The following is a 27981-nucleotide window of genomic DNA, read 5'->3' as shown; positions in this document are numbered from 1 at the left end:
TTTAATATTTCTAAATGGTGATTGTAGCAAAAGACAAGAAATGAGGGAGAGAGATGCAACAAAGGACCAAATGTTGGACATTGCTGTTTTTTTTTTTTACAAAATGAAGTCAGTCTACATTTAAATGTAGAGTTTGACTTGCCGAATTAGCAAGTCAATGTACAGCGCTATAAGCATTTTCTGTTTTGATGAACACACGCGCATTGTCTATGTCAACTGAACATCTGACGAAAAAATTTTCTGTATCAATTCAACTTTAAACAGTACTGCTGTTGTCTTGTTGCCCTCTCTGTTGTTATGAATATTGTTCCTGTCTAGAAAACTTTGACACAGCATTATTATGAATCCCACTTGCTTTGTTGGCAAGACCCGCCCTGCGTAGCACTCAAGCGCTTTCATTGGCCAGACCTCAAGCAATCGGGGCGGGCGATTGGTTTCTTGGCGGGCCAAGGAACCAAATAAGATTAATGGAAATGCTGTGTTGAGGATTATTATTCATACGGAAGTGGCCGTGATTTCATCTTAACAAGGTTGGAAGAGCAGACGCCAGTCAAACAACACATCAGAATAAAAATGTATAACAACGCAGACAAATGACAGGGAGTGCACCAAGACAACAGAAGTAGAGTTTAAAATTTAATTGACTCAGACATGTTTTGTCAGCTGAGCAATCGACATAGACAATCAAATTGTCAAAGTAGTTTTGTAACAACCAAAGTACAGAATAAAGTTGAATAGACAAATGTTTCATCACATGTTCAGTTGACATGTGACATAGTTTTGGCACAAATAGAACCCCATATCTCTTCCTCAAGCTGTTGCTGACTGTCTGGGTTTTGTTGATCCTGTTCAACCTTGTTTTACCTTTTTAGGACACAAATGACTGAGATGGAAAGCGTGTGTGTACCTTCATGTGGGTTTTGTGTATGTGGGTATGTTGGGAAGGGATGGGTCAGTCTCCTGTCTTCATTGAGCCACATGCCAAAGGCCATTAAAAGCCCTTTGTGCCGGTGGACAGTGGAAGGAAGGCAGCCATTGGCCCTCAGATAAAAACCTGGGTGGGAGGAGGAGGGTCTGTAAAGGTGGGTATCAAAGGCAGGGCCGTTGGGAAGAAAATCAAAAAGCCATCAGACTTGTTTGTGGGAGACGTTTGGGCTACTCAACAGGATGGGCTGTATTTACATTCCAGGGGCCTCATTACAGAAAATTCAAATCCTATGTTCCTATTACAGAAGCATTTAAGAATCTTATGGCTGTGTCCTATCCTATCTCAGACTTCATACCGTATCTTAACAAAAGAAACCCTACCTATAACTGTAAATTTGATTCTTTAATCTGCACTTGTCCTTTCATGACTCTCTTTGATTAGAATGTACCAATAAGATGCTGGCTCTCACTTATCTCTGTCATGGACAAAAAACAAAAGAAAATAAAGACCTCTACTCCTTGGGGGAAACGTATATTGTGGTGCCAGAACACAGATAGCTTCTGTGATGTCTGTGAGTTGGCATTAGATGCAGGGCGGGGATGTTAAAGTCCGATCTGCAACCTCAATCTGGAAGTCACCCTTAGCAAAAAAAAAGAAGTACATTTGTAATTCCCCCTCCCCCCACCCCAAAACAGAACTTCTCAAAAGCACTTATTTAAAGAACTGCAAAATAAAACTCATTTTCACATGACAAGTGAGTATGAGTTGCGGTCACAGCAACGTTTACACCCAAAGATCTCATCTTTAACAAGTTTCTCACAGCAGAACCTACTATTCTCATAAAACACACACATATGCCCAGTATTTCTTTTTTTAATGCACAGCTTCTATAGTGATGGTGCTAATAAGAAAAAATGAGCAATGGGTAATCTGATACTTGACATTGGGGTTTGTTTGGTAGTATTACTTAAAGTAGAGGTAGTTTTTTCTTTTTCTCCACAGGTGTGACTAGTTGAGGTGTGCAACACATTCACACTGCGGCTGCATTAACTGGCCTCTTTTATCTGAAACTTTCTCCCTTTCTCTGTTTGACTGGACTTTCTCTGCGAGCAGATCTCTGAGGTGTCTTGAAGAGGCCACTTAAAAAGAACTAAAGACAAGATCTGAGACATCGGGGGGGGGGGGGGGGGGGTTTCAACTAAATCTCCAGATACTCCCCTCACACATCTCCTCACTGTACTGAGCTTTTCAATACTGAAAAGCCCCCCTCCCCTCCCCCCTTTGGACACCCTGAGAGCTCTGTGCTCTGCTGTCCCTTTCTCTCTGAAGCCTTGCCTGAAGTCTACTATCTCTCTTGCTGCCTGTCTTTTGCATGACAATTATTCCCCCAAGTCCATGGGCTCAGGACAATGCTTGCATAGTTGGGGTTTGATGTCTTTTAAGCTATTGACCCCGGCTCTTGTTGTCTCCCTAAGGTTCCCTGGTCCTACATAACGTTGTATCTGGGAGGGCAGAGAGGGGGCTGACCTTCGGGTTACAGAAGAAGGAATTCTGCGTATATTTAATTACTGCTGTTTGCAACCTGATGTGAACAGAGAGGCCATCAGATGGGTTTAAAGTGTAACCAAATGATATATTTCTGCTAGGCTTGTTTATTATTATATTGTCTGGCGTTTGGTCCATTTTCCCATTTTTTTTTGTGAAAGAATGCTTCTACATCTCCTCTTGTTAATAATTAAATAGCACAGACTGCAAAAGTGGCATCACTGTTTAATCAAATTGTTCACCAGTCAGGTATTCGTTCATTTTAAGGGGCCACAAGGCAAAAAAAGAATAAACTTTGTGCTATGGGCTATAAACCGGATGAACATGATGCTCATTCCTCTCAAACTGGATGCATGAACAAGAGATGTTCCAACACAGCTTGATTATTGCACCTGCAGACAGCACCTTGGTCCTCACTCAGACCAGTTTTGGACCCTTGGGCCACATCAGACTGGATGCCAAGGTATTGGCCCTCAGGGTTCACCAGGGTGAAACTTCAGCCTGGTGTTTGTTTCAGAGGATGGGAGGGGGAGGGGGGGATGAGGAGGTGGTGGTGGGTGTGGGGCTGAATCAAAGGGTTGAGACTTATTGTTCTATTCTGAAAAGAAGCTAATGGTCGACCATCGCAACTCGGGATCTGAAATCAACGGGGTGCCCCGGGGCCAGGTCGTACAATGGCACCCCTCTCCCTTCCCGCAGTGTGTCTTCCTGCCGCAATCTGCGGCCAACGGATCGCGCTGGGGGAGCGCATCTGTACAGTGCGGCAGCCATCCAGGCTTTTGAACGACCATCGATCAAGGGTGAATAGGAGAAGTTCAGCTGAATGGTGGTGTTGGTTTTACGAGCCAGTTCTCACTTTTCTTCCATTTTTAGTTTGGCAAGACATTCCGAATCAAAAGTAGGGCTAGCTCAAATTGTCTCAGTGTCCAGTGTTTTATAACATTATGACTGAAGTTTAGTTGCAACTGCAGATATTGCAGGCTAATTGGCAAATATTCATCTTGACAAAGCAGAATATTGAGAAAGAAATCTCGTTTTACTTAAAAAAAAAAAAAGAAGGAAAAAAAAAGGTGCAAACATCTGCTGTAAAATACCACTGGTTTATAGTAAGAGCAAAAGTCTCCAATAGACCATTTAACAGACCCAATGAAGGCAAACCAAATATCCAGCTGGTAAAAATATAGATAAATAACGACTCGTGTGGTCCATCATGTCCTAATTATCCCCACTTTACCACAAACAAGGTTTCCCAACAAAAATAAAAAATGTCACCCTTCATTTTGTGCTTTCTAAACACAACACTTACAGGCCATTTCAAGTGTCTGCCATACATTTTTTTCTGTCAATGAGTTGCTTAAACTGTCAAAACATTTTAAAATGCATAAATTAGCTTGGACCTTATCTTTCGTTTTAAATTCAATGTGGCCCGATTATTTATTTAATTAATTTGTTTTATAACAGTTATTCAGGGTTACAATGCCAATTTAGTTAATTTAGGCCTAGTTTAAATGTTAGTGATTAAGATGAATTCAGGTCTGAATGACAGGAATTTTAATATCAAAGCCATCTCTTTAAAGGGGAATAACTTAAACAAACCGAGCATTATAATTCATGAATGAGGTGAGCAAGTTATAGTGTTACATGTATTTACAGGAGCAGTGACCCGTGTCTATTTAGCAATGTAAATATGCTTTTTAAGGTGACTTAAAACTGTTGAATTATTAATATGTTCCTGTGTAAGGGTCCGTTACGTTGCACGTGATGAGTTTTAAACTCGCTTAAAAAGCAAAAAAATAAATAAAAAAAACATTGCAGGTCTGCAGAAAATGGCTCAAAGTTTATGTGAAAACACGCCCACTACTTTGGGAAGAATCAAGGTCATTCACAAATTCACCATCAGCTGTGCGCAATTGTCTGGGACAGCCAATGGGCGAAGAGACAGGGCGATCTCCAACACCCGCAGCTGTGATTAGGAAAACCTGTGGAGCCAGCGCAGGACAGGAGCATTTGAGCTTGATGGTGAGGTGAGTGGCGGTGGTGTTAAAGACAGAACTCCATGGACTAGGCCGTAAGCGTATTGGTGATTATATTGCACCAAAACAACTGGGCAGGCCTACTTTTTGCCCAATTTTCCCCTTAACGGACTTTTCTTGGACAGGTGCTTGATTATTTTAAGAGCTTCTTCCTTTCCCATCTCTCCTTGGTGTGTGCGTAAACGTGAAACGGATGAGCAAGTTCTGAATCAGTCGTTGTAGACTTTCAATTTTAGACGCGCGCTTGTGTCCAGGTTCACACCGTTTGGAAGATGTCTGAAAGATCGCAGAGTCCGGAGTGCCAAATCCGACCATATGACTTCAGCCGGACCAACCCTTGCAACCAGGTTTTGAGTCATGAGACTTTGGGTAGCGCTGCGTCATTCCAGTTTCCTCACGGCGTCCTGCCAGACCCGAGCCTCCTCTACAACAAAAATGCTTATAGTGGCATCACCCCAGCATCCGCGCAGAGCTTTTTCCCTTTCCCACCCGTCACCAGTGACTACAGAGGATCCGAGCTACAGACTGGAGAGTTTGGACAACCCAAGTACTGGTATCCCTTCTCTGCGCCCGAGTACACCAGCCAGGTACCCGGCGCTACAGCAGCTACCCAGCCTACAAACCTGAGTCCCCCTATAGCCGAGACCCGGGAGCAAATGAAACTGCCCGAAATAAAGACTGAGAAGGACACCGGTGAGGACTACTCAACGGAGATAAAGATTCAGCAATACGCAACACCGCCAGCCTCCACCGCCATGTCCCATGGAGTCTTCTACTCTCCGGCCTGGAACCCTTCCTTCTGGCCCGGGATCACCCACATTACACCCCCGGGCAGCAATAATCAAAATCCTTTGACGTCCTCTGCATCTTCGCCATCGATGTCCCCTTCACCTCCAAGCAACGGGCTTCCAGGGAACACGTTTTTCAGCGTGAACACGACCCAGGCTACCACCGGGCCCCAGACGCAAAACCCGGCCTCGTCCACGCGTAGCAGTGGGTCCTCCAGCGGCGGGTGCAGCGACTCTGAGGAGGTTAGAACAGTCATTGAATTAGGACTCCAATTTTAACCAAATAAGCACTGTACTCTTTTTTTTTTTTTTGAGACCCAATGCAACTTAGAAATGACTACAATGCCACCTAATGTGTCCCGGGTTTCCATCTCAAATGTTTTATATTCTAAATTTTCTTGCTCAGGAGAATCTTTCCACGGAAGAACTGGAGCAGTTCGCTAAGGAGCTGAAACACAAACGAATTACCTTGGGTTTCACTCAAGCTGATGTTGGCCTTGCCCTGGGTAACCTTTATGGTAAGATTGGTTTGTTGATTTGTGCTTTGTTTCTAGTTTAGAGTTGCAGTTCTAGTCCAAGTAACAAATAAAAGTCCAATGCAATGAAGACCCCCTTCATCTGAGAGTCTGTAAACACTGTATGGTGGGCTAGTCCAGTTGGAACACATTTTGAGAATTTTTTTTACTTTTGTCTAGTTTGTAGATCAGGACTTTATAGGCCTTGACCTACATAACTGATAAAGGGGACATCTGGTCAAGTGTATTCACTCAAACTGTCAACAGTATAGAAGAAAACAAATTCCTGACACCTCATAGTCTTGGCTTTTAGGTTAATGATGCTTACAATTTATTGTACTCTGTGAAATTTGTGTGTGTAGGTAAGATGTTCAGCCAGACGACCATTTGTCGCTTTGAGGCTCTTCAGCTGAGTTTCAAGAACATGTGCAAGCTGAAGCCCCTTCTTCAAAGATGGCTGAATGAGGCAGAGACCTCGGACAATCCCCAGGATGTAAGTCTGCTTCTCTGACATCTGCCGATTATTTAAAAGGACAACAGATGATCACCAAGCCTCTTGGGATCATTGGTCTTTTCAAGCCTGACTTCCTGCTGAGCAAACCTTAATCAAGGGCCTGTACTCCTGTGATGTGTGATCTGCCACCTAGTGGCCATAATTGTTCAGTTTGATAAGAAACCTTGTTTGAACCTTAACACCCCCCCACACAAACCATCCCCATATGTGGTCTATTTTTTTTTTGTAAATACAAATCATCATAGAGAATGCTGTATTCAACACCGCCTGAACCCTTAGTAACATGTTTCTGATTCCTCAGATGTACAAGATTGAGCGAGTATTTGTTGACACCAGAAAAAGGAAGAGGAGGACCAGTCTGGAGGGAGCGGTGCGCTCTGCTCTAGAGTCTTACTTTATCAAGTGTCCCAAGCCCAACACCCAGGAGATCACACACATCTCAGATGACCTGGGCCTGGAGAGAGATGTAAGTAAAAGCTATAAAAGTGATGCCATTTGCCTTTTTTGGAGGGTGGGGTGGTTGTCTATTTGGTCCCAATTTTTAAAAGACATGTGCTGTTCCTGGCAGGTTGTACGTGTTTGGTTCTGCAACCGAAGACAGAAAGGAAAGCGCCTGGCCTTGCCACTAGAGGATGAGTGCGAAGGCCAGTACTACGAGCAGAGTCCTTCCCCACTGAACATGGCCCCCTCCCCCATTCCCAGCCAGGGTTACCCTGCTTCAAGCTACCACGGTGGCCCGCCTCCCACACTCTACATGTCCCCTCTTCATCGGGCCGATGTCATGAAACAAGCTTTGCACCCCGGACTGGTTAGTCACCTGACTGGATAAACATGCTCAGGTAGTCAAGCCAGAACCACAGATTGCCTTCCCAAGCCTCTCTATCCAAGCTGAAGATGAGCCTCTAAATGCTGTAATCAAATGGACCGATCATGTTGCCAAATTGTGGGATAGAAACATTCCAAGTGTGGAGGCTCATCTTCTGACCACAGCGGTGAGATGGATCAAAGTAGTTTCTTGTTCCTGTTGTGATGGCAATACTTGAATAACTACCATGGGAACCATTGTCTTACCATGACCTGCAACTGCTGACTTCAAATTTATGATACATTTTAAATTGAATGTGCCTTTTCTCTTTTGTGTTCGGAGATATTTCATAGTAAGTTATTCCATAGGCTTTAATCATTGCAGGTATAGATCAATGAAAAACTGAGATTTGGTGCTAAAGAGGTCCAGTTGATGCAAGGTTATAGAGCCAGGGTATTCCTCCACATATGCAAAGTCCTGGGCAGGTTTTCTGTGGTGCAGATGAGAAAAGATCTGGGTTGTTAATGGAATATCAATGTGAGGGCTTAAAACTCAGGGCTTGACAGTTTAGTCAATGTCTGTGCAATACTTGGTGTCACGTCTGAATATAGCAGCTGCAATGTTTGCCTGAACTGTCCGTCATTGAAGTGGAAAATGCAAATTCTAATTTTTCAATTGCTTTTGCACAAAGTTGCTTTTGTATTGTTGAATATTGTTTTTATTTTTGTCCCGTTTGTATACCAAACCCAGGTTTTGGCCCTTTGGTTGTTTTTATCGTCGACGTCTTTTACCTATTTTATAGCGTCAATGGGGGAGGGGGGGGTGGTGAGATTCAAAAGTAATACTTTGAGGGGATGTGATTAATGACTTAACAATTGTGATTAATGACTTAACAAAGCTGCTAATCTGCCAATTGCACACTGTCAGTATTTTCTCAATGTCTAAGGTGAATGGCAGTAAGAAGTCTTTGAATCAATGCTGTCAAATATGTATTTCAATACATTTTTGTTTTTTTGAAATGTTTAACAGTAGATACTACAAGTCAAGTTTGGGTGCTCAGAGTATTTCTAATGTCTGTTTTTTTTTTTTAAAGTTATATTTTACTCCAATGTAGTTTGTAGACATTAAATACTATTTAGTCAGTCCTTGACTATACCTCACATGACTTAGAATTAACACGACCCAAACTTAAAGCTTTAGGGCTTTGTAACTTTTTGATAATGTCCGTTTACCAAATGAGTTGCTACAAAGCTAATTAAGACTATCACCTCCACACAACCGTATTTCTCAATATGGCTATGTTCAGAAGTTAACTTCCTCTTCTAAAGAGTAATTTTTCAGTTTATTTTTTTAAAATCTGTATACTCATTGGCTACTTGCAATTGCGTTGAGGAGGGTGGGACCTGTGCTTAATCACGGAAGGTTTGTATCATGTGAACATGCAACAGCACTGTTACAATTCCTCATGCATTCCAAACTGCACTACAGCTTTAAGGGTTGTCGATAAAACATTGCCAAAATCCAAACCAGTTATTTCACTATTAATGGTAATATGTTGGCATGGTAACAATGTATTACATCACATGAATAACTTTAGAAATATTTTCTGTGTAAATGTGCAAAGACTAACCAATAGTTTTTAATGTGACACAATTTCCCAACATTTTTGTTTTGATTAAATAATTTATTGAGATTTTAGCTACACTGAAGTTTTCCATCCAAAACCCCTGAACATTAAATGTATCTGAATCTAGGAATCAAGTAAAATTTATGCTGAGCGATGCAAATTGCTGAAGTTTTTATTTTATTTTTTTCTTCAGAAATATTTGCTTCTGTCCCGCACTTTTGTTGTCCAGTTCCAGATTGAAACAAGCCTAACTCCAATAGTGAAACACTACATTTACAACCATATGGAAGCAGTCTGAGGAATTAAATAGTGGATTTTAATTGGTCTTAATGAGGCACCTCAACAATCATTGCTCAAAATGGCTGAAAACCCATCGGTTTAAGGTAATCGACTTTTTGATTTGATAACCAGCAGTTTATGGAGTTTCCTGCAATGAGACTCTGTGACGATTTGTCTTAACCCTTGATTTTTATTAGCAATGGAAGATGAACATGAAACAGAACCAGCCCAAACTTTATGAAAGGACAGCCTTAAGCAGCTTCACATCACAAATATGAAGAAACCATGCAAATGTGAAATTACGAACATGGCTTTTTGAGATCAAATAATTACACACTGCCTGAACTGTATTTGCAGCAGTGTGGAGTTTGGGGTTTTGAAGATTTCTCCTTTTGGTAGAAGAGAGGATATTTAAAATAGGCCTTTTATTTTTTTATTAACATTTTTCATGTTTTTGTAACCCTCAATTTCAGTAAATTAACTAGACTAAATATAAAAGTTTTCTGTAATAAAGGCCTTGGCTACTGTGTGTCAACCGAAGACCACTCGAAAGTCTAATGGATGTAGCCTACATTAATAAAATTACATCAGACTTTCCGTGCAGTTTACAGTAACATTTGTGCGTGTTGGGTACAGTACATGTTGGCTGCGACTTATTGCACAGTATACGTTGTATGTATGTATACATATGTCAGTGCCCTCAAAGTGGACTGGACTATACACTGTTAAGTTAAATTTAGAAGAAATTGTTAACTTTATTGGAAATACACTTCTTTGCTTTCAAGCGGAAAGCTAGTTAAAAAGATTGATACTGTTCTCAAATCTGTAGGAGAAATGTGAAGCTACATCCGGTTCACATAGCATAAAGCTTGTGGCTCTCATTGTTACCACAATTTAACACGTTATGTTTCATAATTTTGGACCGCCAGGATAGCTGTTTCCACATGTTAGTCTGTGCGTTAAGATAAATTAGCCGGCTAATGGCTGTAGCTTTGTATTTATTGTGCAAACATGAGACTGGGAACATTATCAATCCTCTCATCTAGCTTACGCACGGCAAAAAAAATCAAATTGCATTTCTCAAAAATGTCAAACTGTTCTTTTAATGCTAGAGAGGTCAGGTGTTTGTTGGGTGCTGCCACAGATATCAGTGGTAGAGCTATAATTCACTTTGTTATTCTTAATATGAATTAACGTTAGTTAAAGGTCCCATGACATGGTGCTCTTTGGATGCTTTTATATAGACCTTAGTGGTCCCCTAAAACTGTATCTATAGTCTTTTTCACAGAATTCAGCCTTTGTGCAGAATTACAGCCACTAGAGCCAGTCCCGCAATGAGCTTTCCTTAGTATGTGCCATTTGTGGAGGCTGGGGGTGTGGCCTTGACCAACTTCCATTTTGCTCGTTTAAAAGCCATGATGTCTCTCTCTCATGGGTGGGCCAAATACTCTGTGCGAGCAGAGCAGAAAAAAGGGAGGTAACCTTGCCCCTTATGAGGTCATAAGGTTCCATAAGATTCCAGATCGGCCCATCTGAGCTTTAATTTTCTCAAACGCAGAGCAGGATACCCATGCCATGGGACCTTTAAAGCGTGTTAGTTAGTGCATATACTGTACATTTCCACAGTGTCCTTTGCCAGGGTCTCCTAAATCTCAATGATGCTAATTGGTCAAAAATGTGGTGAGTGACACATTAATCACAACTATGCAAGCTCATGTGTTATTAGCATTAACCCAGGCCTCTAAGTTGGAGTAAACTTTCTCCTGAGGTAAACAGTTGTACTGTGAGCAGATCTTACACAGTCTCTCCCTCCAGTCTGTGTACAGCTTTACTCTCCACTCATGTTTCCACGAAAAATATTCACTGTAGCGTTTTTTGTCTTCTGCAAGCTGTTGTAGATACTTTCCTAGATCTTTGACCGATGCAAACTCATCAACATGGATGAATGAATGAGGTGGAGCCACAGCTTTGTAGTCGCCTAATGATGCTCCGAGGACAACAGGAACAGCCCCGCCTTGGTAAGCATTCCTCCACAGCTTCTCAGTGATGTAATCTTTGGCGACTGAGTTCTCAAAAGCCAAATAGAAGTAGCAGCGAGAAATTGTAGGTAAGAGAGCGCTGGAGTGAAGGGGTGTGTTTGTCCAACGACCGTAAACCTTCACCGGAACGGTGGCCTTGAGCTCTTTGTACAATTTGCTTCTTTTGTGGTGTCTCATGTAGTTGCTGACCACCCAACAAACCAGGAAGCTCTTATTCAGAGGGACCTCTTCCACCAGATGTCCTTCAGCCTCCTTTGGTACAAGCTCACCATAGGGTACAGTGATATCAGCATCCCTCCGGTAGGTTATGGTCATGTTGAAGATATTTGCATACTGCCGCAACTTTCTCTTGTAATTAGAGGCTTCCAAAGACATCCAGGCCCATCTCTGGCCCTGCGGCCGTGGAAGGTCAAGGGGCAGCTTTTGGCGGCCCAGTGCTAGCTCTGTGTTGTGGAACACCACCACGTCAGCTGAGGGGAACAAGGAGCGCTGGTCCACCAGTCTACAGTGAGGGATGCGGTAGAAATCCCAGCACACGTCACCACTGAGGTTGAATGATCTGCCGAAGGGCCAGTACCACAACAAGATGGTGATGTTTCTACGGCTTCTACAGTTCTGGGACGTTGAGGGATTTATGGCGGTCAGGTTCTGGAATCCTTCCGGCCATCCATTAAGAAACCACAGCGGTAAAACACAGAGAAAAGCGAGGAGGAGGCTCTTCTTCATTGAGCTGAGTACAATCTTCATAGTGTTTTCACACCCCTGTCACAAAAGGAATTAAAAAGTAGGATTATAAAGGAGCTATGAGGTTTTGTGACTTTACCATTTGTCTTATGTTTACATATGTCAAATGGTCATATTGGGGATCTTTGCAGGTTTAAGCCTTTTTCTTCTAAATCACAAATAGTTGATATCAAAATCTCTAAGCAAACCACGCTGCCATTTTTCAGAAATGTGGATGTATTTTTCTTAGTGTTCCATGCATCCATTAGTTTCCATTAATTTCCACCTGATATCATAATCATTGCTGTAACGTTATGCAGCACAGATCTTTAAAATCAGTCTGTGGCCCCAGATGGCATAGGCGTTAAGGCCCTGATGATGAACCGCAAACGTTGCCACTTCGAGTTTATTTTTGGTGCGTGTCATTTCCCATCTCTCTGCCCTCATTTCCTTGCCATCACTTTACTGTCAACCGGACGCATAAAGTGTCTGCCAAATTTGCTAAATGATTTTCATTTTACACAAGTTTGAATGGAAACCAACAAGCAATTCAGAATTTAGCACGTCTTTTCAAAAAAAAATAAAGGTAAATTTCTGTCCAAAATCCATGCAAACCTAATCTATTTGTGTTGTTTTTATCATATTGACATCTTTAAGCTCTCAATGAAATGATATCCATATCTGCTATAATTACAAATAGTATTCACTATATGTTTAACCTTTTGGTTATGAAAACAATGGAGAATTAGATTCACCCCTGGACAAACAGTTTGGCTTAATGTATACATGAAAAGTAGCCCAACATATTTAGGGACAACATTTCATCATAAAAATGTTTGTGCTATATCAAGTTTACAATCAAAATCTACTCAAGGTTACAACTGGAAGCCTACAGACAGTTGGCAGTTGGTGAGAGCGTGACCTTTCACTTACATACATGAACAGCTCAACCCGGACTCAGCAGAAACTTGTGTGTAAGCTTCCATTTTTCTATATGGACCAAATGGACCTAAAATTGATTACTGTCTAAAGGTTCTAAGACCACAGTGTTTGCAGATATTGACTTTTCTGTCTAGAATCATCAAAACTAGCAAGGTGTTTTTCTTTAAACTCTACCTTAAAAATGAAATTGCTGCCGTTACTGCATACTGCATGCTTATAGGCTAATATTGCTTTTGCCCACTAATTCAGGTTTGCATTACGCTGCACATTATAACAGGACAACAAGCAACAAAGCTAAACAAATCTTCCATCAGATTGCAAGCTATGTTTGAATTAATGAGTGATTTGTGTGCTCTCGAGCAGTAAATATAACCTGCTGCAGTCATGCGTCACACTTTGAATGCGAGATAAGCATTAAGACCAGCCTGCAGCCTACACTACACAGAACCACACTGGGCAAACCGCTCAAACCACATCAAGAACTAGAATAGAATTTTAATCTTTTGCACCTATCATCTGATACCATAAAACAAAGTGCTCAGTTAAAGTTCATTTCATTCCCTTTCTCTTGAGACTTAAATCTTTACCTACTTCCTAAGAACAGTTTAGTGATTTATCATATAATGAGAAAGTGTAGTTTCTGTAACACAGTGTACAGAGACAACTATATACACACAGTCTTTGCATAAGAATACTTGTCAGCAGAGGCAATGATGATTTTATTTTATTACAATCATTCATTTATAAGTGAGCCTCTATAGTGGAAACTTCAAGACAAGCTGTGAACAGGATGTGGTCAAAGATTTATGTTGGCTGTGGCTGTGACTGTTCTCCTCAGTGGCTTCTTTGGATTGTTAGAATGCACAAAGGGCACATCCATTTACTTTCAACCCTTGAATGTATTTATTCACAGACAAAAGACTAAACTAGAAGCTTTGGCAGACAATAATGATTCTGTATGTTTTGCCATACTGGCAATATAAAATACATGTGAAAAACAAGACATTTCAGTAGTCAGAAAACACCAAGCTTCCTCAAACTAACCTGATGACGAGATGAGTGGTCTGCTCTTTGTCCTCAGTCACCACTGATACCATTTTTGGTCGCAACAGGTAGGAATATGATGATGAGCTTGTTGCTCTATAATTGTTGAATGTGGTTTAAGATCAGCATCGTGCTACGTATTAAAGGAAGGTGATTGGTGCATGTGTGCAGTGATGGTGAAAGAGGAAGTGTTGAACGGAACGAAGATGGGGGTTACACAAGGGTAAACACACGCCATTGAGTCAACAGGGTAGTTATATTGTGAAGAGAAAAAAGATGACCAAAATGTAGTTTTTTGCACAACAAATCACAAAAATCTGGATTTTTTTTTTGGGAAGTTGGTGCTAGATGTATGGTGGGTTGTAAAAATTTGATGCAAATGAATGACCAGAAAAGTATTGATGTGCAGGTTAATAAGCACATTGTGGTAAAGACACTGAATGGGAAAATGGCCTTATGTTTCTTTTTGCAATGACTGTTTGCATGTGTGGTTAATCATTTGATGTGTTCCTGTTATAAATGGACTTTAGTGCACTAAAACATGATCTCCATGATGATCTCCAATCACAAAAAAAATTTCCACGCAGACTGAGCAGCAAAAAACTATTGTGCTGACATAAAAAAAAACTGACAACACTATGGAAAGTATGATTCAGACAATATCTCTGCTGGGCAGATGCTGATCAGTACAGCAGGACCCACTGGCACCAGCCCTGTTAGTGTTAAGATATGAACAAGTAGAAGTATCATCAACAGGAAGTTGCAAACCATAATATTTCTCAAAGGGTTATGTTCAGGTCAGAAATGACTCCTCGTGTGTTTCTACACAAAGGGAACTTAGTATGTGGATGGATAACAATCATTCCTTTTATTGATGATCTCAAAAGAAAATACATTATTGATGGTTTCTTGTTTGTTTACTGCTGTTCTGCAGCTGAGCTTCACATCTTATGAATATCTGAACAGCACAGAGACAGGACTAAATTATCTGCATGACAGCTTACACTGCAGTTGCAATCAAAACCGTGTCCAATCCAAAACCTAAATTGCAGCTTAAATTTATGTTTACAGTTATGCTTTCCTTATTTTTTCAAAAGACTATTCTTTTGGCTATTAATTCCACAGGACACACCATGAAAGACGAGAGAGAAGGGGAATGACATGACAGCAATGAGCCACAGGTCGGGGTCAAACCCGCGGCTGCTGCGTCAAGGACTAAACCGCTATATATGTGCGCCTGCTCTACCAACAGAGCCAACCCGGCCACATTGCTTTCATTTATGATAATTTACTGCACAATCATCCACTAGCTTACATTTTTTAAACTAACAATTACTATTTTGACTTCCATTATATTTGGTCATTACAGTTTTATTATACATTGTCTATCTGTATTGTGTTAATACTGAGCATCTTGGGCACAGCAGTTCAATGTTATGTTGTATTCTTTCTAAGTGCTACACTTCATTAAAACTCCTGCAGGACCCACACAAACTCAGCCCATTCCACATTCCCTATCCCCCGTTCATTGCTATTTCCCTTCCATCCACCAGATGATGGACTTTCCCTACTTTCCCCATCACCTGATTGCTCCACCCATTTCTACATTTGCATTTAATTTCCTCATGAGCCTCTCAGTTCATACTCCAGCTTAATTCCATTAAGTCCCGGCTGAACCATTAAGCGTGGACATCGTGAAAAGTTTTTCTTTTCTTTTCCAGAACTTAAACTGACTTTGCCCTTTTACCTTGACCTGCCTTCCTGCCCTCCTGTATCTGAACTTTCCTGTCTGTAAGCCTTTATACGACACTAGGTTTGAAAGAAAATTATTCAACTGTCGCCTTCATCTGCATTTGGGTGCTTTCCCATTTATTCAACAACAGCAACAACAAAAAAACAGTAGCTTTGGTTTTGTTTCTGTCAGTGTTACCAGGGATGGTTGTGTTGATAGAAATGAGAACACCTCTCAGTGAGATCTCTTCATAACGATACTGCACATTCAATTACTTTAATTAACCTTGTACAATTTAAGACTCCAATTTGTGGATTCCACAGCACAGAGTCATATGTGAGTGTCAATCACACCCTCATGATTACCTCTCTTGTGCTTCCTGAAATGACACTTTCTGGTTTGGCTGAAGCCACATCTCCACCAATCTGTTGCTTTCTGGGATCTTTATCTCACCCCTCTTGGCTCCTCTTAGCTTCTCTTTATGGCAACTTGCGACAACTTTGCTTTGTTTCTACCCCCTCTCGCCAAACCTAGGTGAATACCTGCAAGCTGAGAGCATTTTCTGCCAGTCATAAATGCTGATGAACAACTGAAAGTAGGCTGTGAAATCTTGGCAAAACAAACACATCAAACTGAGAGGACGACAGGAAACAAGCAGGAGACATACAAAAACATTATTGACAACTCAGAGAGAGAGAGACAAAGAGGCAGATATGAAGGCAGGTGTTGTTGTTTTTTTGCAGTGAGATGAAGGTGAATCTCTTTTCTTGTTAAACCCTGGACATGAGAAAAAAATGACCAAAAGAATGTTAATACTTTTGCTCTGAAGCTATTTTACCGTGTAATAATTAGTTGGAAACTCATCACACTATGATGTTTGCAACCAGGATTTGCAATCCCTACAACCAGGTTCCAAAATCCTGTTGAGAGCTGGAAATCAGAAGCGCGGAGGCTTTTGTAACAGCATATTAATGCCCTTAGAATAAGATGTTAAACAATTGCGTATATTTGTCATGTTCACACATGTTTTACAAATTAAGCACTTAAAGGAAATAACCATAGGTGTGTTGTTTAATCATTGTAAATCAACATTTTAAATATACATTATTCTAGCTGTACAAAGCCTTAAATCATTATTCACAGTCAACTGTGAAGTGCAAATTCTTTATTTATTCTTATGTCTTTTAAATAAACACTTAACCATTTTGTGATTTCTGTGACACGCAAATAATGTAACTTATTTTAGTCAAAGTGACAGACAGAAAACAGGAACAGACAGACATGGGTAAAGATCAAAGTGGACAGACTGAGACAGCTACAGATTGAGAGAGGCAGGTTTCGGTTAGAGAATATGCTGGAAGGCTAAAGGGAGAGATCCAGATTTGCTGGTTTGACTGGAAAGGCCAGAGGGGTGTAGTCTTTCAAAGCGTGACAATTGAGAGACAAACGGAACCAGGCACACAGAAGCGAAGAGAGGGAGAGGTAAAACACTGAAATAAAAAAAACATATAGGTGGAGTGAAGATAAATCTTGCACCCGGTGCTGACTGTGAGTATGGTCTTCAGTAACATATCTTACTACCAGTGACGTGTGTTTGAGTGAAAGAATCAGATTGCAAAATAGTAAAGTAAACTTCACAGTCATAGATTTAAAAAAACAACAACAACTGTTTGACTTGCTTTTGCATTGAATGTCTTATGACACAGAGAAAAAGACAAAAAAGCAAAAGAAACATGGCTGAGGCCCCGAAGATTGAACTCTTCGTTAAGGTAAGACCGACAATAATTGTGATGTCTTGTGTTTGAAACAAATCCTGCTAAAAAACTACAAATGTGGATGAAACAGTATAAACCCAGTGTATGTTTTTAATAGCAAACATTCAGTAACCTTGTAGCTATTTAAACTAATATATAACTACATCCTTAGTTTCCTATTTTAATCTTAGCCTACTGCTTCCATTGTAGCCACAAATCTCAGAAAAGTTGACAAAAACAGATTTAAAAAAAAAAAATGAAAACTTCCAGGTCAGGTTAGATTACTTGATTTTCTTTTCTTTTTTTAGCTCATACTGTCTGGGACTTTCAAACATGCTGATAAAGAATGCTTAATCACATTATAGCTATCTCTTGTTATTTAGGGGCAGTATCAGATTGGATACATGTGGTGAAGAGTAGAAACTGAAAAGAGGCCTGTCCAGTTTGTTAACCTGCGTCCTGCCCTTTTAAAAATGCATTTGCCTCCATGCACGCCAGGGACTCAATTATATCAGGCTGTAGTGGAAAATGTATGATATAGCAGAGACACCATCTAAATTCTAGGTTTTTTAATAACTGGATCTAAAGCAGCCTAAAATCTTTATTTGAAATTCCTCAGCATTTAGTTTGTCAGAGCAGAGCAGGCTAAACATAAATGCAAGTATTCATGATCTGGCTAGATACATTACAATGCTGTTACCCCATAAAAAGGTCCACTTCTACTGTCACTGTTATGTTTACAACTTAATGTCTGTTTGTCTGTCAGGCCAGTGTTGATGCTGAGAGTGTGGGGAACTGCCCTTTCTGTCAGAGACTCTTCATGATTCTTTGGATGAAAGGGGTCAACTTTACCCTCACCACTGTGGACATGAAGAGGTGAGAACACACTTGTCTTTTTTTGTTTTTTTTGTAAAGTTAGTGGTCTTGTCTTTGACACTGACAGAGGTCCGACACATACAACTTACAGTAACATGGGATGGAACATCACAACACGCAGCAACTCCTGATGTACTCACAACAAAACTAAACAGTGCAATATTTTCTAAAGTTACATTTATGGCAATTGCATTTCATCATAGTTTGTCTTGCTGTTCACACACACTGTATTTCAATGAGAGGTTGATGTGATGCATACTGTACAGCTCACAAGACAATGCTCCTTACTTACTTCAGTATATCATTCATCCATCCAGAGTTCAGACAGGGTTGGAACCTATGGCAGCACACATGGGTAAAAAGGGTACAATGGACAAACACATATACAAGTATTGTTTTTTGTAAGATTTAGAGTTTAGGAGGAAATGAGGAGGTGAGCGTGTCCTACAGACAGCATCTTGTCCTGAAACCGTGAACACAAGTTAGGAAATGTATCCAAAGTGAATGTGAAGAACTGTTAAAGCAAACTGTAAGGCCTATATAATTGATCCTATTGTTCCTTTTTTACTCACTTGTAATTTTTATTATTTGACCAACTTTGGGGAGCTAAACCTTGTTTGTCGTTTTCTGTTCTGTTGCAGGGCACCCGATGTGCTGAAGACCCTGGCGCCCGGCTCTCAGCCTCCCTTTCTCATCTACAATGATGAGGTCAAAACGGACACTAACAAGATTGAGGAGTTCCTGGAGGAAAAGTTGGCCCCACCACAGTGAGAAGACTATAGTCTATAGTAGAATAGGTTTTCTGCCTATATCTCACTCATCATCACATTGACAAACCCCCATCACAATTTTTTTCCTATCAATGGCAGGTATCCAAAATTGTTCTGTCGATATAAAGAGTCCAACGTTGCCGGAGAAGACATCTTCCGAAAATTCTCAGGCTATATAAAGAATCCCAATCCTGGATTAAATGACAGTAAAGACATTAGTTGGATATTTCAAAAATTAATTTACATTTTATATATATATATATATATATATATATATATATATATGTATATAAATATAAAGCCACATGATGGAGACCTGGAGGATAACAAAAGCATGTTACACCTTTCTGTCTTTCAGTGCTGGAGAAGAAGTTTCTGTCAACTCTGGTGAAGCTGAACATGTACCTTGAGACGCCTCTCCCTCACGAGCTGGACAAGAACCCAAATGCCACTGAGTCTTCACGCCTCTACTTGGACGGTGACACCTTCACCTTGGCAGACTGCAACTTGCTTCCCAAACTCAACATTGTCAAGGTGAGCCGAGTTTGGCATAAAAACAATATTTTCATCATTGAGACAAAGATCTACTTAGTTTATTGAGAGGTATTAAGAGTGTGAACTGTTCCTGGACTTTAAATTATACTATCATGTCTTTTTTTGGCTAATAATAGAATCTTAATTCCCCCAGGTGGTGTGTAAAGAGTACCGCAACTTTGCCATCCCTAAAGAGCTGAAAGGTCTGACACGTTACCTGGATAATGCCTACAAACAAGATGAGTTTCGTTACACCTGCCCAAATGACTCAGAGATCCTCATTGCCTACCACTCTGTGGCAAAGTACCTGAACAAATAGCAAATCAAGGCGGAGAGCTTGAGCAGTGTAAGTGAAAACATAGAAGAAAAGGTGACAAAATGCCAGGTTAATTGATTTATGTTTTATTTGTGTCAAAATAAGAGTCTGGATAATGAAAATTGTTTGCAGTGGCAGGTTCAATAGTAGCTTTGTATAAAGTGTTGTTTTCATCAATTGGGTTTTAACATATTTTCCAACTGCCACTTCCAAGTTGCTTAATTATTCACCAATTTGTATTTGTGTACATATTGTTGCATGCTCTGGTTGTTCTGGATTTATTCTGCCCCTGTAAAGATTGAGAAAGCACTGCAAATCCCAGAGGACATTTATGTTATGTTTCATTGTGTATGCATGTATTGTGTCTAAGCATTTAGATCATGTTGATTGCAATTTATTAATGATATTTTGACATGAAATGAGAAATCTTTAAATCCAATATGAATATATACATTTTCAGAAAATTACTAGCGTAAACATAAAGAACAAACGGCCTTGGCTGTAGATAAGGCAGACTGTAAAGCTACACCCCTAAACATTTTTCAAGAGTCCATCCACTTTTTTTAAGGTTATTTTTTGGGCGTTCATTAGGCCTTTATTAACAAGACAGCTGAAGAAATTAAAGGGGGGGGGGGGGGGGGAGCAAAGAGCCGCAGGTCGGAGCCAAACCCTGGCCCGCTGCATCAAGGAGTAAACCTGTAAATGTGCGCGCCCACTCTACCACCTGTGCTACCCGGGCGGGTCCGTCCACTCTGTGTCTGTGTGTGTGTGTGTGTGTGTGTGTGTGTGTGTGCATGTGTGCCTGCGTGCTTGCGTGTGTGTGGGTGGGTAGGTGTATCTCAGTAGTGATTCACTTGTAATGTAATGTAACTGAATGAAGAATGGGCGAAGAAAAAGAAAGCTATTTTGAACATTAAAGACTGTGTGAAAAAGTTTGGGCTGTAAGATTTTTGAGTGAGTTTGCAATGATGTGGCATTACAGTGAAAACAATGTACATGTCAATGTCAAGACAAATATGTTTAGTTATACAGTATGTTGCCTGGAAGTTAATGAATGACATTATATGTGATAATAGCGTAGTAAGTAATACAATAAACGGTTTTATTCTTGCATATAGTCCATGTCATATGTTCATTGGATTATCATCACTGATACATTAAATAAAGCGTAAGCTGCATTTACATGTAACTGGTCAAGGTGGTGTTAATTTAAACTTCTTTATAGACAGAATTTCCCACTGAGGATCAATAAAGGTGTGTCTTATCTTATTTTACTTTTGGGTATTTTATTATACTGTATAACAATGCATTATATTTCACATGCTCAAGATTTTGAAAATCTTAAAGGTCCCATGACACGGTGCTTTTTGGGTGCTTTTTGGATGCTTTTAGTCCTTAGTGATTCATTATTACTCTATCTGAAGACTATTTCCCAAAATTCAGCCTTGGTGTGGAATTACAGCCACTAGAGCAGTCCCACAATGAGCTTTCCTCAGAACGTGCCATTTCTGTGTCTGTAGTAGAGGGTGACAGTTTTTCGGTACGGTAGTCAATCTCACTGTTGATAAGGTTATAGGGAGGGACGGATGGAGCATTAAAATCAACAGGAGTGGGAAGAAGTCGGAAGATTTGGGAGGCATTAAGTTTGAAAAATAAAAGTTTTTTGTTTTTTTAAATTTTTTAAAATTAATCTCATGAATCTGAAACTACTGGCAAGACAAGGGGAAGTTAAGGCTATGATAGGCCTATGTGTGCGGTTAGATCGCTATCTTTGGTTCGTCTGAATTTCTGTAAGGTCTAAAACTGAAACTCCTGCTTTGTTGCTATGCCACCTGGGAAAACTAAGTGGTGAGATATCCGACTGTTTAAAAATGTGCAGCTTAATACTAGGTAGGTAGTAGTCGGATGAGTCAAGTCCATTCATCACGTGGATGAAATACAACGTGAAAAAGGTGCACAAACAACATCAATGCAGGATACTATTTTAAATTCAGCGACAGAGGAGACAACGGAGAGAAGGTAAGACCCTCATCCAGTCTCGCTCCAGATTCAAATACGTTGGAACACAAAAAAGCAAAGATGGAATTGTTTCGAGGGGTCGTTTGAAAGCCATGATGTCTCTCTGTTTTTCATGGGCGGGCCAAATTCTCTGGGCTTATGACCTCGTAAGGGGCAGGATTTCAGATCGGCCCATCTGAGCTTTCATTTTCTCAAAGGCGGAGCAGGATACCCAGGGCTCGCCATTTCTAGCCACTGAGGGACCAGAGGCAGGCTGGGAGAACTCACAGTACTGTTAAAAAATGTAAAGTGAAATTTTCATGCCATGGGACCTTTCATTTTTTTAAGTAACTGGTAAACGACAGCTGTCAAAAAAATGTAGTGAAGTAAAAAGTAGCCCACAATATTTGCTCAGGACAGTAGAAGTATAAAGTCTCATAAAATGATAATACTTATACTCAAATGAAGTACAAGCACCTCAGCATTGTAGCCTACTTGAGAACAATGTTTCAGTAAAAGCACTTAATCACGTTCCACCATTTGATTTGATTAAAAGCCAACTCCTTTTGTTAGTGTTGTGTAAAAACCAGTGACTAGCTATATGCAGTCTATGGCAGGGGTCTTGAACATTTTTTAAACCAAGTAGGACCCCTTATCTCAGAAAGTGACGGAGCAGGGACCCCCCACTACATTCTGTATACAATTAAGCTGCATATCAAACTGGGCCTACGATGACGTGTGGGCGGCCTGAAGACTTTATACATACCTGATTGGACAAGTCCCTGGAACGGTACCAAGGCAACACCAATTTGTGGACGTATGAATATGGGCGGGGCTAAGCAAGTGACAGGCAGCATACAGAAAACTTTGTTAGCTACCTGCTAACTATGCTCCATCGTATGTTTGGCAATGTTACTAGCTTGACGCAGGAAATCAACAGTCTTCAAAAAGTAAGCCTACTGATTTCTATCCACTAATAATTCCATAATGCTTAGATGTGAAGTGGACGTTGGTTGATTGGCACGACGGGTAACCTTAGACAGCCAGCTGCTGGCTAGCGTTGTTTTAGCTAACGTCAAGCTAACGCTGAGCCTGCAACCAGTTGAAATCAACAACAGCCGCCTGTTGTTGCGGGTTAATTACACGAACGTTAGCTTGTCGTAATGTTATGTCATGTGGCTAGTCGTATAGTATTTATATGAAGACACGAAGCCAGATGATTAGGGTGGCTAGCGGAACAGCTGCTAATTCACCAATCCATGTTCCTCTTTTCATAGTCTCCCTATTGTTCCTCCTGAACAATCAATCAATTTGTGTTTGTCACATTGAATCGTACGAGGTACAACTTGTGAGCTTTCCATGAAACCTAGCGTTAGTTAACTTCCTCACATGCACACATCTGCCAGCGTATCCTTTTATAACCATTATTGTTTTCACAGGATGGACTGCCATGGAGAGGATGATGGAGAATTGTGCAGATGGATGAGTTCAGTAAGCACCACTATTTCTTTATAAAAAGCTGGCATGACAACAGTGGTGACTGATAATTGGAATGAAATAACTCTGCTAACCTAACTACGGTATGTTTTTAAGGTGCTGGTTAACAGCAAAAATGACATCAGAGCACGAGTGCAACAGTTTGTGGAGGAGAGGATGCAGACCACCATGGTATGAAATAACAATTAATTGCGATAACCTATGCTTTTGACAAGCTGTATTAAAAAAGTTCTATGTCCCAAGGAAATGCAACATACTGTTTGTTTTGAACAGTTTGTTTTCCTGATATACTATTACTTACAGTTAATATAGTACAATGAATCAATACTATACTGTTTTGTACTAACACACCGTGACTTTTAAATGTTGCATCTGACTTTATTTAGTCTCTTTTTCCAGTGTGAGTGCACTACATGCTCAAAACCTGCTTTAAATTATTATGTGGTATTAAACTGGGACACAACTTTAGGAGGTCAATGAATAGTAATGGACTGGTTACTAAACCAGCAGATAAAATGTCCTATTCTGTTGGAAACTACCATACAGTGAGATTTTAATGTGGTCACACTATTGTTACAATACTCTTGTTGGTCTTTCTAGCTCACAGGTGTGCTGATTGGCGCTGCAGTCGCAATCTCACTAATTGGGATTGTAGTACTCTTCCTTTACAGGAGATTCAAGCTTGCTCGTAAGTCGTTCAACCTCTTCCTGAACTTCATACTTATTCTTATGCTATAATACAATTTTTTTTGGTCTGCCCCTTATAGGAAAAGGCTATTCAGGAAGTTTTATATTTTCTTTTCTGTAGAATGTGGTCTTAACATGGCTTTATCTGCATTTTGTTTTTCGGATTCTGTGTCAAGGTGAACAGCAGCCTGGTGTACCTCAGTATCGCTTCAGAAAACGAGATAAAGTGCTCTTCTATGGAAGGAAGATGATGCGAAAGGTTTTACTTTTTTCCATTTCTGTCACAGTCAACAGTCATACACAGATATGTCCAGTTGGTTCATATCAGTACTACAAATTAGGTAAATAGGCTTTTTATGTTTTTAAGGCAAAACTTATGCAGTAAAAATTTCAAATTTTTACATTTTCCCTGCTTCAAACTGTACCTGTAAACTGTTCTGTAAGTGTTTCTACCTTGTGGCACCACTGCATGGTGTCTATAATAAAAACAAAATATATTTCTTGTGTGCGAGAAACAACAGGAAAGTTTAGTTGTAAATATGTTTTCATTTTTATTTTTTTAAGGTACAGACGCTGTCCTCCATTCCTCCTTCCACCTCTACCTCAGTATCAAAGCAACCGCAGCGCATACGCAAAAGAACCAAAGTTCTAAGCATAGCTCGCAAGTATGCTCCAATAATACCTACCTATAAATTCTGGCTGTGCACGTAAAGCCTTGAAACAATTTTTCCGAATTGTTTAAGCTTTATTTAGTGGAATTTGTTAAATATTTGTTTTGTTTTAACAGAATCCTGAGGATCCGCAAAGATCCTCCCACCCTGCAGCCTAAGGAACCTCCTCCTTCCCTGCTGGAGGCTGACCTGACAGAGTTTGATGTGCAGAGCTCAAACCTGCCCTCCGAGGTCCTCTATATGCTGAAGAATGTCAGGTAGACAAATGTACAACATTTCTTACAGATTTAGCCACTCCTATTGTTTCTTTGGGATGTGTTTGCAACCGGGTTCTAATCAGCCTTCAACATTACTTGAATAACATCTCAAGGTCTGGGATCACTACTTCAATACTTTTAGTAATGTCCTGGTTCAAGGGATAAAGATAAGATAGATATCAAATGCACCAACACTTACTAACTAATTTGTCTTTGGCATCTGACGATGTTTACAGTAAAACGTTGTGATGGACGATGATATCATCATTGGGGGTAGTATCCACAAAGTTAGTGAGAGGATAAAGGAAAATGTGATAGCGTTAACGTTAACACCTTTTTTCTGTCAAGACCGTTGTGTCCAAGCCGAGGCGCAGAGCATGACCTTACCGCATGCTGATATGTTACTAGTCCAGGTAGAGCGAGCTACTATACTGACAGGGATAGAGAGATAGACTGTATCACTACAAATCGGTTGCACATAAGGGAGGGGGGGGGGGGGGGGGGGGGGGGGAGCAGCTTCCACTTAAGGGGCAGCACAGCGGAAATCCCAACGCAAGTGTCTTTGCTAGTTTCAAACCTACGCAGTTGTCAGTTTCCCATCCACTAGGATTAGTGTGTGCTAGACAGAGTGGGATCACGATGGTGGCTCTCCATAGTGATGCCGGTCAACAATCACGATGGACGATGATATCGTTCATCGATACAACCCTACAGTCAGCTGTCCACCACGCTCTCTCCCGCTACGGCTGGCAGAGTGGAAACACACAGCTCCTCTGTCACGCTTGTGCTGTCTCTCTCACAGTCTACCACACAGACCCACAGTACAGCTATGTCAACAGATAAAGGTTTTCAGAGACCACCATCAAACTAAGAAAAAATATAATTCACTTTTCAGGATATTATTTCCTTTTCCTTAAGAGCTAAATGTTTCGTTTCTCCCTCTGCAACAGGTTTAGAAAAAAACCAGCGTTGCGCAGCTGCCATCTAGTGGGCATTACCACAAAGGGTTGGCCACTGCTGAAAAATGTTTTTAGAAGAATTTAAATGACTCAATTAACATGAAGTGGCATAACCTGAACTATTTGTGTCTGATTAATAAGTGTGTTAGGCTATATTTGAAGGCATATTTTAGCTTCAGTTCTAATTAGCTAGGATAAATGTACAAAATGTCCTATTATTATGGTGACAAATATTGATCACACAATCGCATCATCCCTGCTTAAACGTTTTAAACACAACCATCAGATTTGGGGTGGGTTATATATTCATAATGTCTGTGTTCTGCAACTTATTGTAGGGTCTTGGGTCATTTTGAGAAGCCCCTGTTCCTAGAGCTGTGTCGTCACATGGTGTTTATCGAGCTGCAGGAGGGTGAATGTCTGTTCAGGCCCGGAGACGATGACGATAGCATCTATGTGGTCCAGGACGGTCGACTGGAGCTCTGCATCCATGAGAACGTATGTGGATAGGATGTTGATTTTCAGAAAATTTTCTTTTCAGAAAATCTTTTTGCGGTATAGTGGTTCTTGTGCACCTTCACATTTTATAAAATATATTTATATAATATTACACAGTCATTTGATCCATTGTTAACAATCTACAAGGCTCTTGGTTTTTTAGGCAGAGTGATAAACATGAGTGAAATGTGTTTTAAAGCGCCCAAATTATGCTCATTTTCAGGCTCATAACTTTATTTTAAGGTTGTACCAGAATAGGTTTACATGGTTTCATTTAAAAAAAACACCATAATTTAGTTGTACCGCACATTGCTGCAGATCCTGTTTTCACCCTGTGTGTTTAGGTCTCTGTTTTAGCTACAGAGTGAAACATCTCACTTCTATACTATCTTTGTTGGGAGTCGCACATGCTCAGTAGCTAGGTAAAATCACATCAGCTAGATAACTCTTTCTCCAACTTTGGTCGGTAAAAGGCAGGATTAGCTGGGAGACTTCTTCTAAACAAGGCGCACTTGTGGAATACCTGCAGAACAGGGACATGGAAGTTGTTCTTTTGTAGATTATGGTGAACTAGTGTGTGTTGTAGCAGTGTTTTGCCATTGAGAATGAGCTAGCGGGCCAGCGCTGTCGCATGCTATGGTTATCCACCTCGTCTCGGCTAGTTACGTAGAAAGCCGTGCAGATTTTGAACCGCTCATCCGAAGACTGAAGGCAGAGGACATTCAGAAACCCGTTTCTCACTCAAAACAGCATGGATATTTTTTTTCTTTTTTTCAAGTTTGTATGTGTGTGAAGCACCAGAGACTCAAATAACACCCCAAATCCCAGAAAAGGTGATTTTTTTTTTTTTTTTTTTTTTTTTTTTTTTTTTTTTTTTTTTTTCATAATATGGGAACTTTAATATATCATGAATCCTGTGTTTTTTTTCTACATGATGATAAAACTGGGACAGGCTATCAGTGATGGTGCCTTTGATCATTAAGTCATGTAAAATTTGTGTAAATCAAAGGCACATAATCACTTTAGTCAGTGTAGTGTGACTGTTTCAATATCCTCCTCAACCTTCCAGTACTCCTTTGCATAGTTCATAATAAGATGTGATCAGGAGAGCGCAGTAATGCAACACTTTTAGTCCTCTGTTTAAGGATCAAGAAGTAGAAGAAAATGATGGCCAAAGCTTGTCTACGGAAAGCCTGTTCACTCCCTGTTTAGCCCCATTGTTCCAAATTTGGTTTCAGTTCCACCATAGTTTTACTGGTGGTGGTCGCTGACAAGTGCAAAATGAACAGGAATCTATGACGCTAGATGGCAAAATTTGTCTCTTTTGCACGATTGTTGAGAAATATTATTTGATTGTAGTTTTTGCAAGTTCAACATGGATTATAGGTTGAAAGTTGATGAACTTTTGTTCATTTGATTTCTGACAGGTTGAAATTGTTGTTGACCATAACAAGCTAGCATTCTGCTAAGGAATGCTGATTGGTCAGTGAAGGACTGATTAGGACCGGAGATCCCGCTTGATGGCATCCAAAGCGGAGCCAGAATGTCTGAGTGAATATTTCGGCGTCGTCTTTACATTAGCAAACCTCTTTCTAGCACGTGTATTGACAGGGAGAGCCTAACCTGTCCGTTTAAATGCCATGTCTGCTG

At 40.4% G+C, this 27981-nt stretch overlaps 4 protein-coding genes across 7 annotated transcripts in view; 3 read left to right on the top strand and 1 right to left on the bottom strand.

Annotated features, from left to right (window-relative positions):
- Positions 1 to 4613: 4613 nt before the first annotated feature.
- Positions 4614 to 8106, top strand: pou5f3 (POU domain, class 5, transcription factor 3). Its single transcript, XM_032539042.1, has 5 exons — positions 4614 to 5537; positions 5701 to 5812; positions 6172 to 6302; positions 6625 to 6789; positions 6892 to 8106. The coding sequence occupies exons 1-5, from the start codon at positions 4779 to 4781 to the stop codon at positions 7150 to 7152; spliced, it is 1428 nt and encodes a 475-aa protein (XP_032394933.1). The 5' UTR covers positions 4614 to 4778; the 3' UTR covers positions 7153 to 8106.
- Positions 8107 to 9174: 1068 nt separating this feature from the next.
- On the bottom strand, positions 9175 to 14027 carry LOC116703942 (fucosyltransferase 7 (alpha (1,3) fucosyltransferase)). The gene is made up of 2 exons (XM_032539049.1): positions 13783 to 14027; positions 9175 to 11835 (listed from the first exon to the last, which is right to left on the bottom strand). The coding sequence occupies exon 2, from the start codon at positions 11818 to 11820 to the stop codon at positions 10747 to 10749; it is 1074 nt and encodes a 357-aa protein (XP_032394940.1). The 5' UTR covers positions 11821 to 11835; positions 13783 to 14027; the 3' UTR covers positions 9175 to 10746.
- Positions 14028 to 16869: 2842 nt separating this feature from the next.
- clic3 (chloride intracellular channel 3) lies at positions 16870 to 20300 on the top strand. Of its 2 annotated transcripts, none has more exons than XM_032539065.1 (7): positions 16870 to 17062; positions 17221 to 17283; positions 18035 to 18144; positions 18786 to 18911; positions 19014 to 19120; positions 19273 to 19448; positions 19603 to 20300. In XM_032539065.1, exons 2-7 carry the CDS (start codon positions 17248 to 17250, stop codon positions 19765 to 19767), a joined length of 720 nt encoding a protein of 239 aa, XP_032394956.1. In that variant the 5' UTR covers positions 16870 to 17062; positions 17221 to 17247; the 3' UTR covers positions 19768 to 20300. The 2 variants fall into 2 exon arrangements, with proteins under 2 accessions (XP_032394956.1, XP_032394957.1); XM_032539066.1 differs by having other exon boundaries at positions 17027 to 17062; positions 17244 to 17283.
- Positions 20301 to 22585: 2285 nt separating this feature from the next.
- The window catches only part of pnpla7a (patatin-like phospholipase domain containing 7a), a 29708-nt gene continuing 24312 nt past the window's right edge, over positions 22586 to 27981 (top strand). For 2 of the 3 annotated variants that reach the window (XM_032539011.1, XM_032539013.1), the window contains exons 1-8: positions 22586 to 22712; positions 23202 to 23253; positions 23356 to 23430; positions 23860 to 23947; positions 24123 to 24205; positions 24511 to 24611; positions 24734 to 24874; positions 26172 to 26331. In XM_032539011.1, coding sequence (XP_032394902.1) covers positions 23203 to 23253; positions 23356 to 23430; positions 23860 to 23947; positions 24123 to 24205; positions 24511 to 24611; positions 24734 to 24874; positions 26172 to 26331 — 699 coding nt within the window. In that variant the 5' untranslated portion in view covers positions 22586 to 22712; position 23202. The remainder of the gene's footprint in view (positions 22713 to 23201; positions 23254 to 23355; positions 23431 to 23859; positions 23948 to 24122; positions 24206 to 24510; positions 24612 to 24733; positions 24875 to 26171; positions 26332 to 27981) is intronic. The other variant, XM_032539012.1, reaches the window with a different exon arrangement.

This window comes from Etheostoma spectabile, chromosome 16, assembly GCF_008692095.1.
Source record: "Etheostoma spectabile isolate EspeVRDwgs_2016 chromosome 16, UIUC_Espe_1.0, whole genome shotgun sequence".
In the NCBI taxonomy this organism is placed as follows: domain Eukaryota; kingdom Metazoa; phylum Chordata; class Actinopteri; order Perciformes; family Percidae; genus Etheostoma; species Etheostoma spectabile.
The sequence above is the reverse complement of the archived record's forward strand: the minus strand, read 5'-3'. Positions and strand labels throughout refer to the sequence as shown.

Excerpts from the sequence above, each read along its gene's own strand:
- pou5f3 (XM_032539042.1), top strand. The coding sequence starts at position 4,779 with ATGTCTGAAAGATCGCAGAGTCCGGAGTGCCAAATCCGACCATATGAC. Across the intron at positions 6,303-6,624 it reads CCTCGGACAATCCCCAGGAT|ATGTACAAGATTGAGCGAGT; the intron begins GTAAGTCTGCTT and ends CTGATTCCTCAG. Across the intron at positions 6,790-6,891 it reads ACCTGGGCCTGGAGAGAGAT|GTTGTACGTGTTTGGTTCTG; the intron begins GTAAGTAAAAGC and ends TGTTCCTGGCAG.
- clic3 (XM_032539065.1), top strand. The coding sequence starts at position 17,248 with ATGGCTGAGGCCCCGAAGATTGAACTCTTCGTTAAG. Across the intron at positions 17,284-18,034 it reads AGATTGAACTCTTCGTTAAG|GCCAGTGTTGATGCTGAGAG; the intron begins GTAAGACCGACA and ends TTTGTCTGTCAG. Across the intron at positions 19,121-19,272 it reads CAATCCTGGATTAAATGACA|TGCTGGAGAAGAAGTTTCTG; the intron begins GTAAAGACATTA and ends TCTGTCTTTCAG.
- LOC116703942 (XM_032539049.1), bottom strand. The coding sequence starts at position 11,820 with ATGAAGATTGTACTCAGCTCAATGAAGAAGAGCCTCCTCCTCGCTTTT.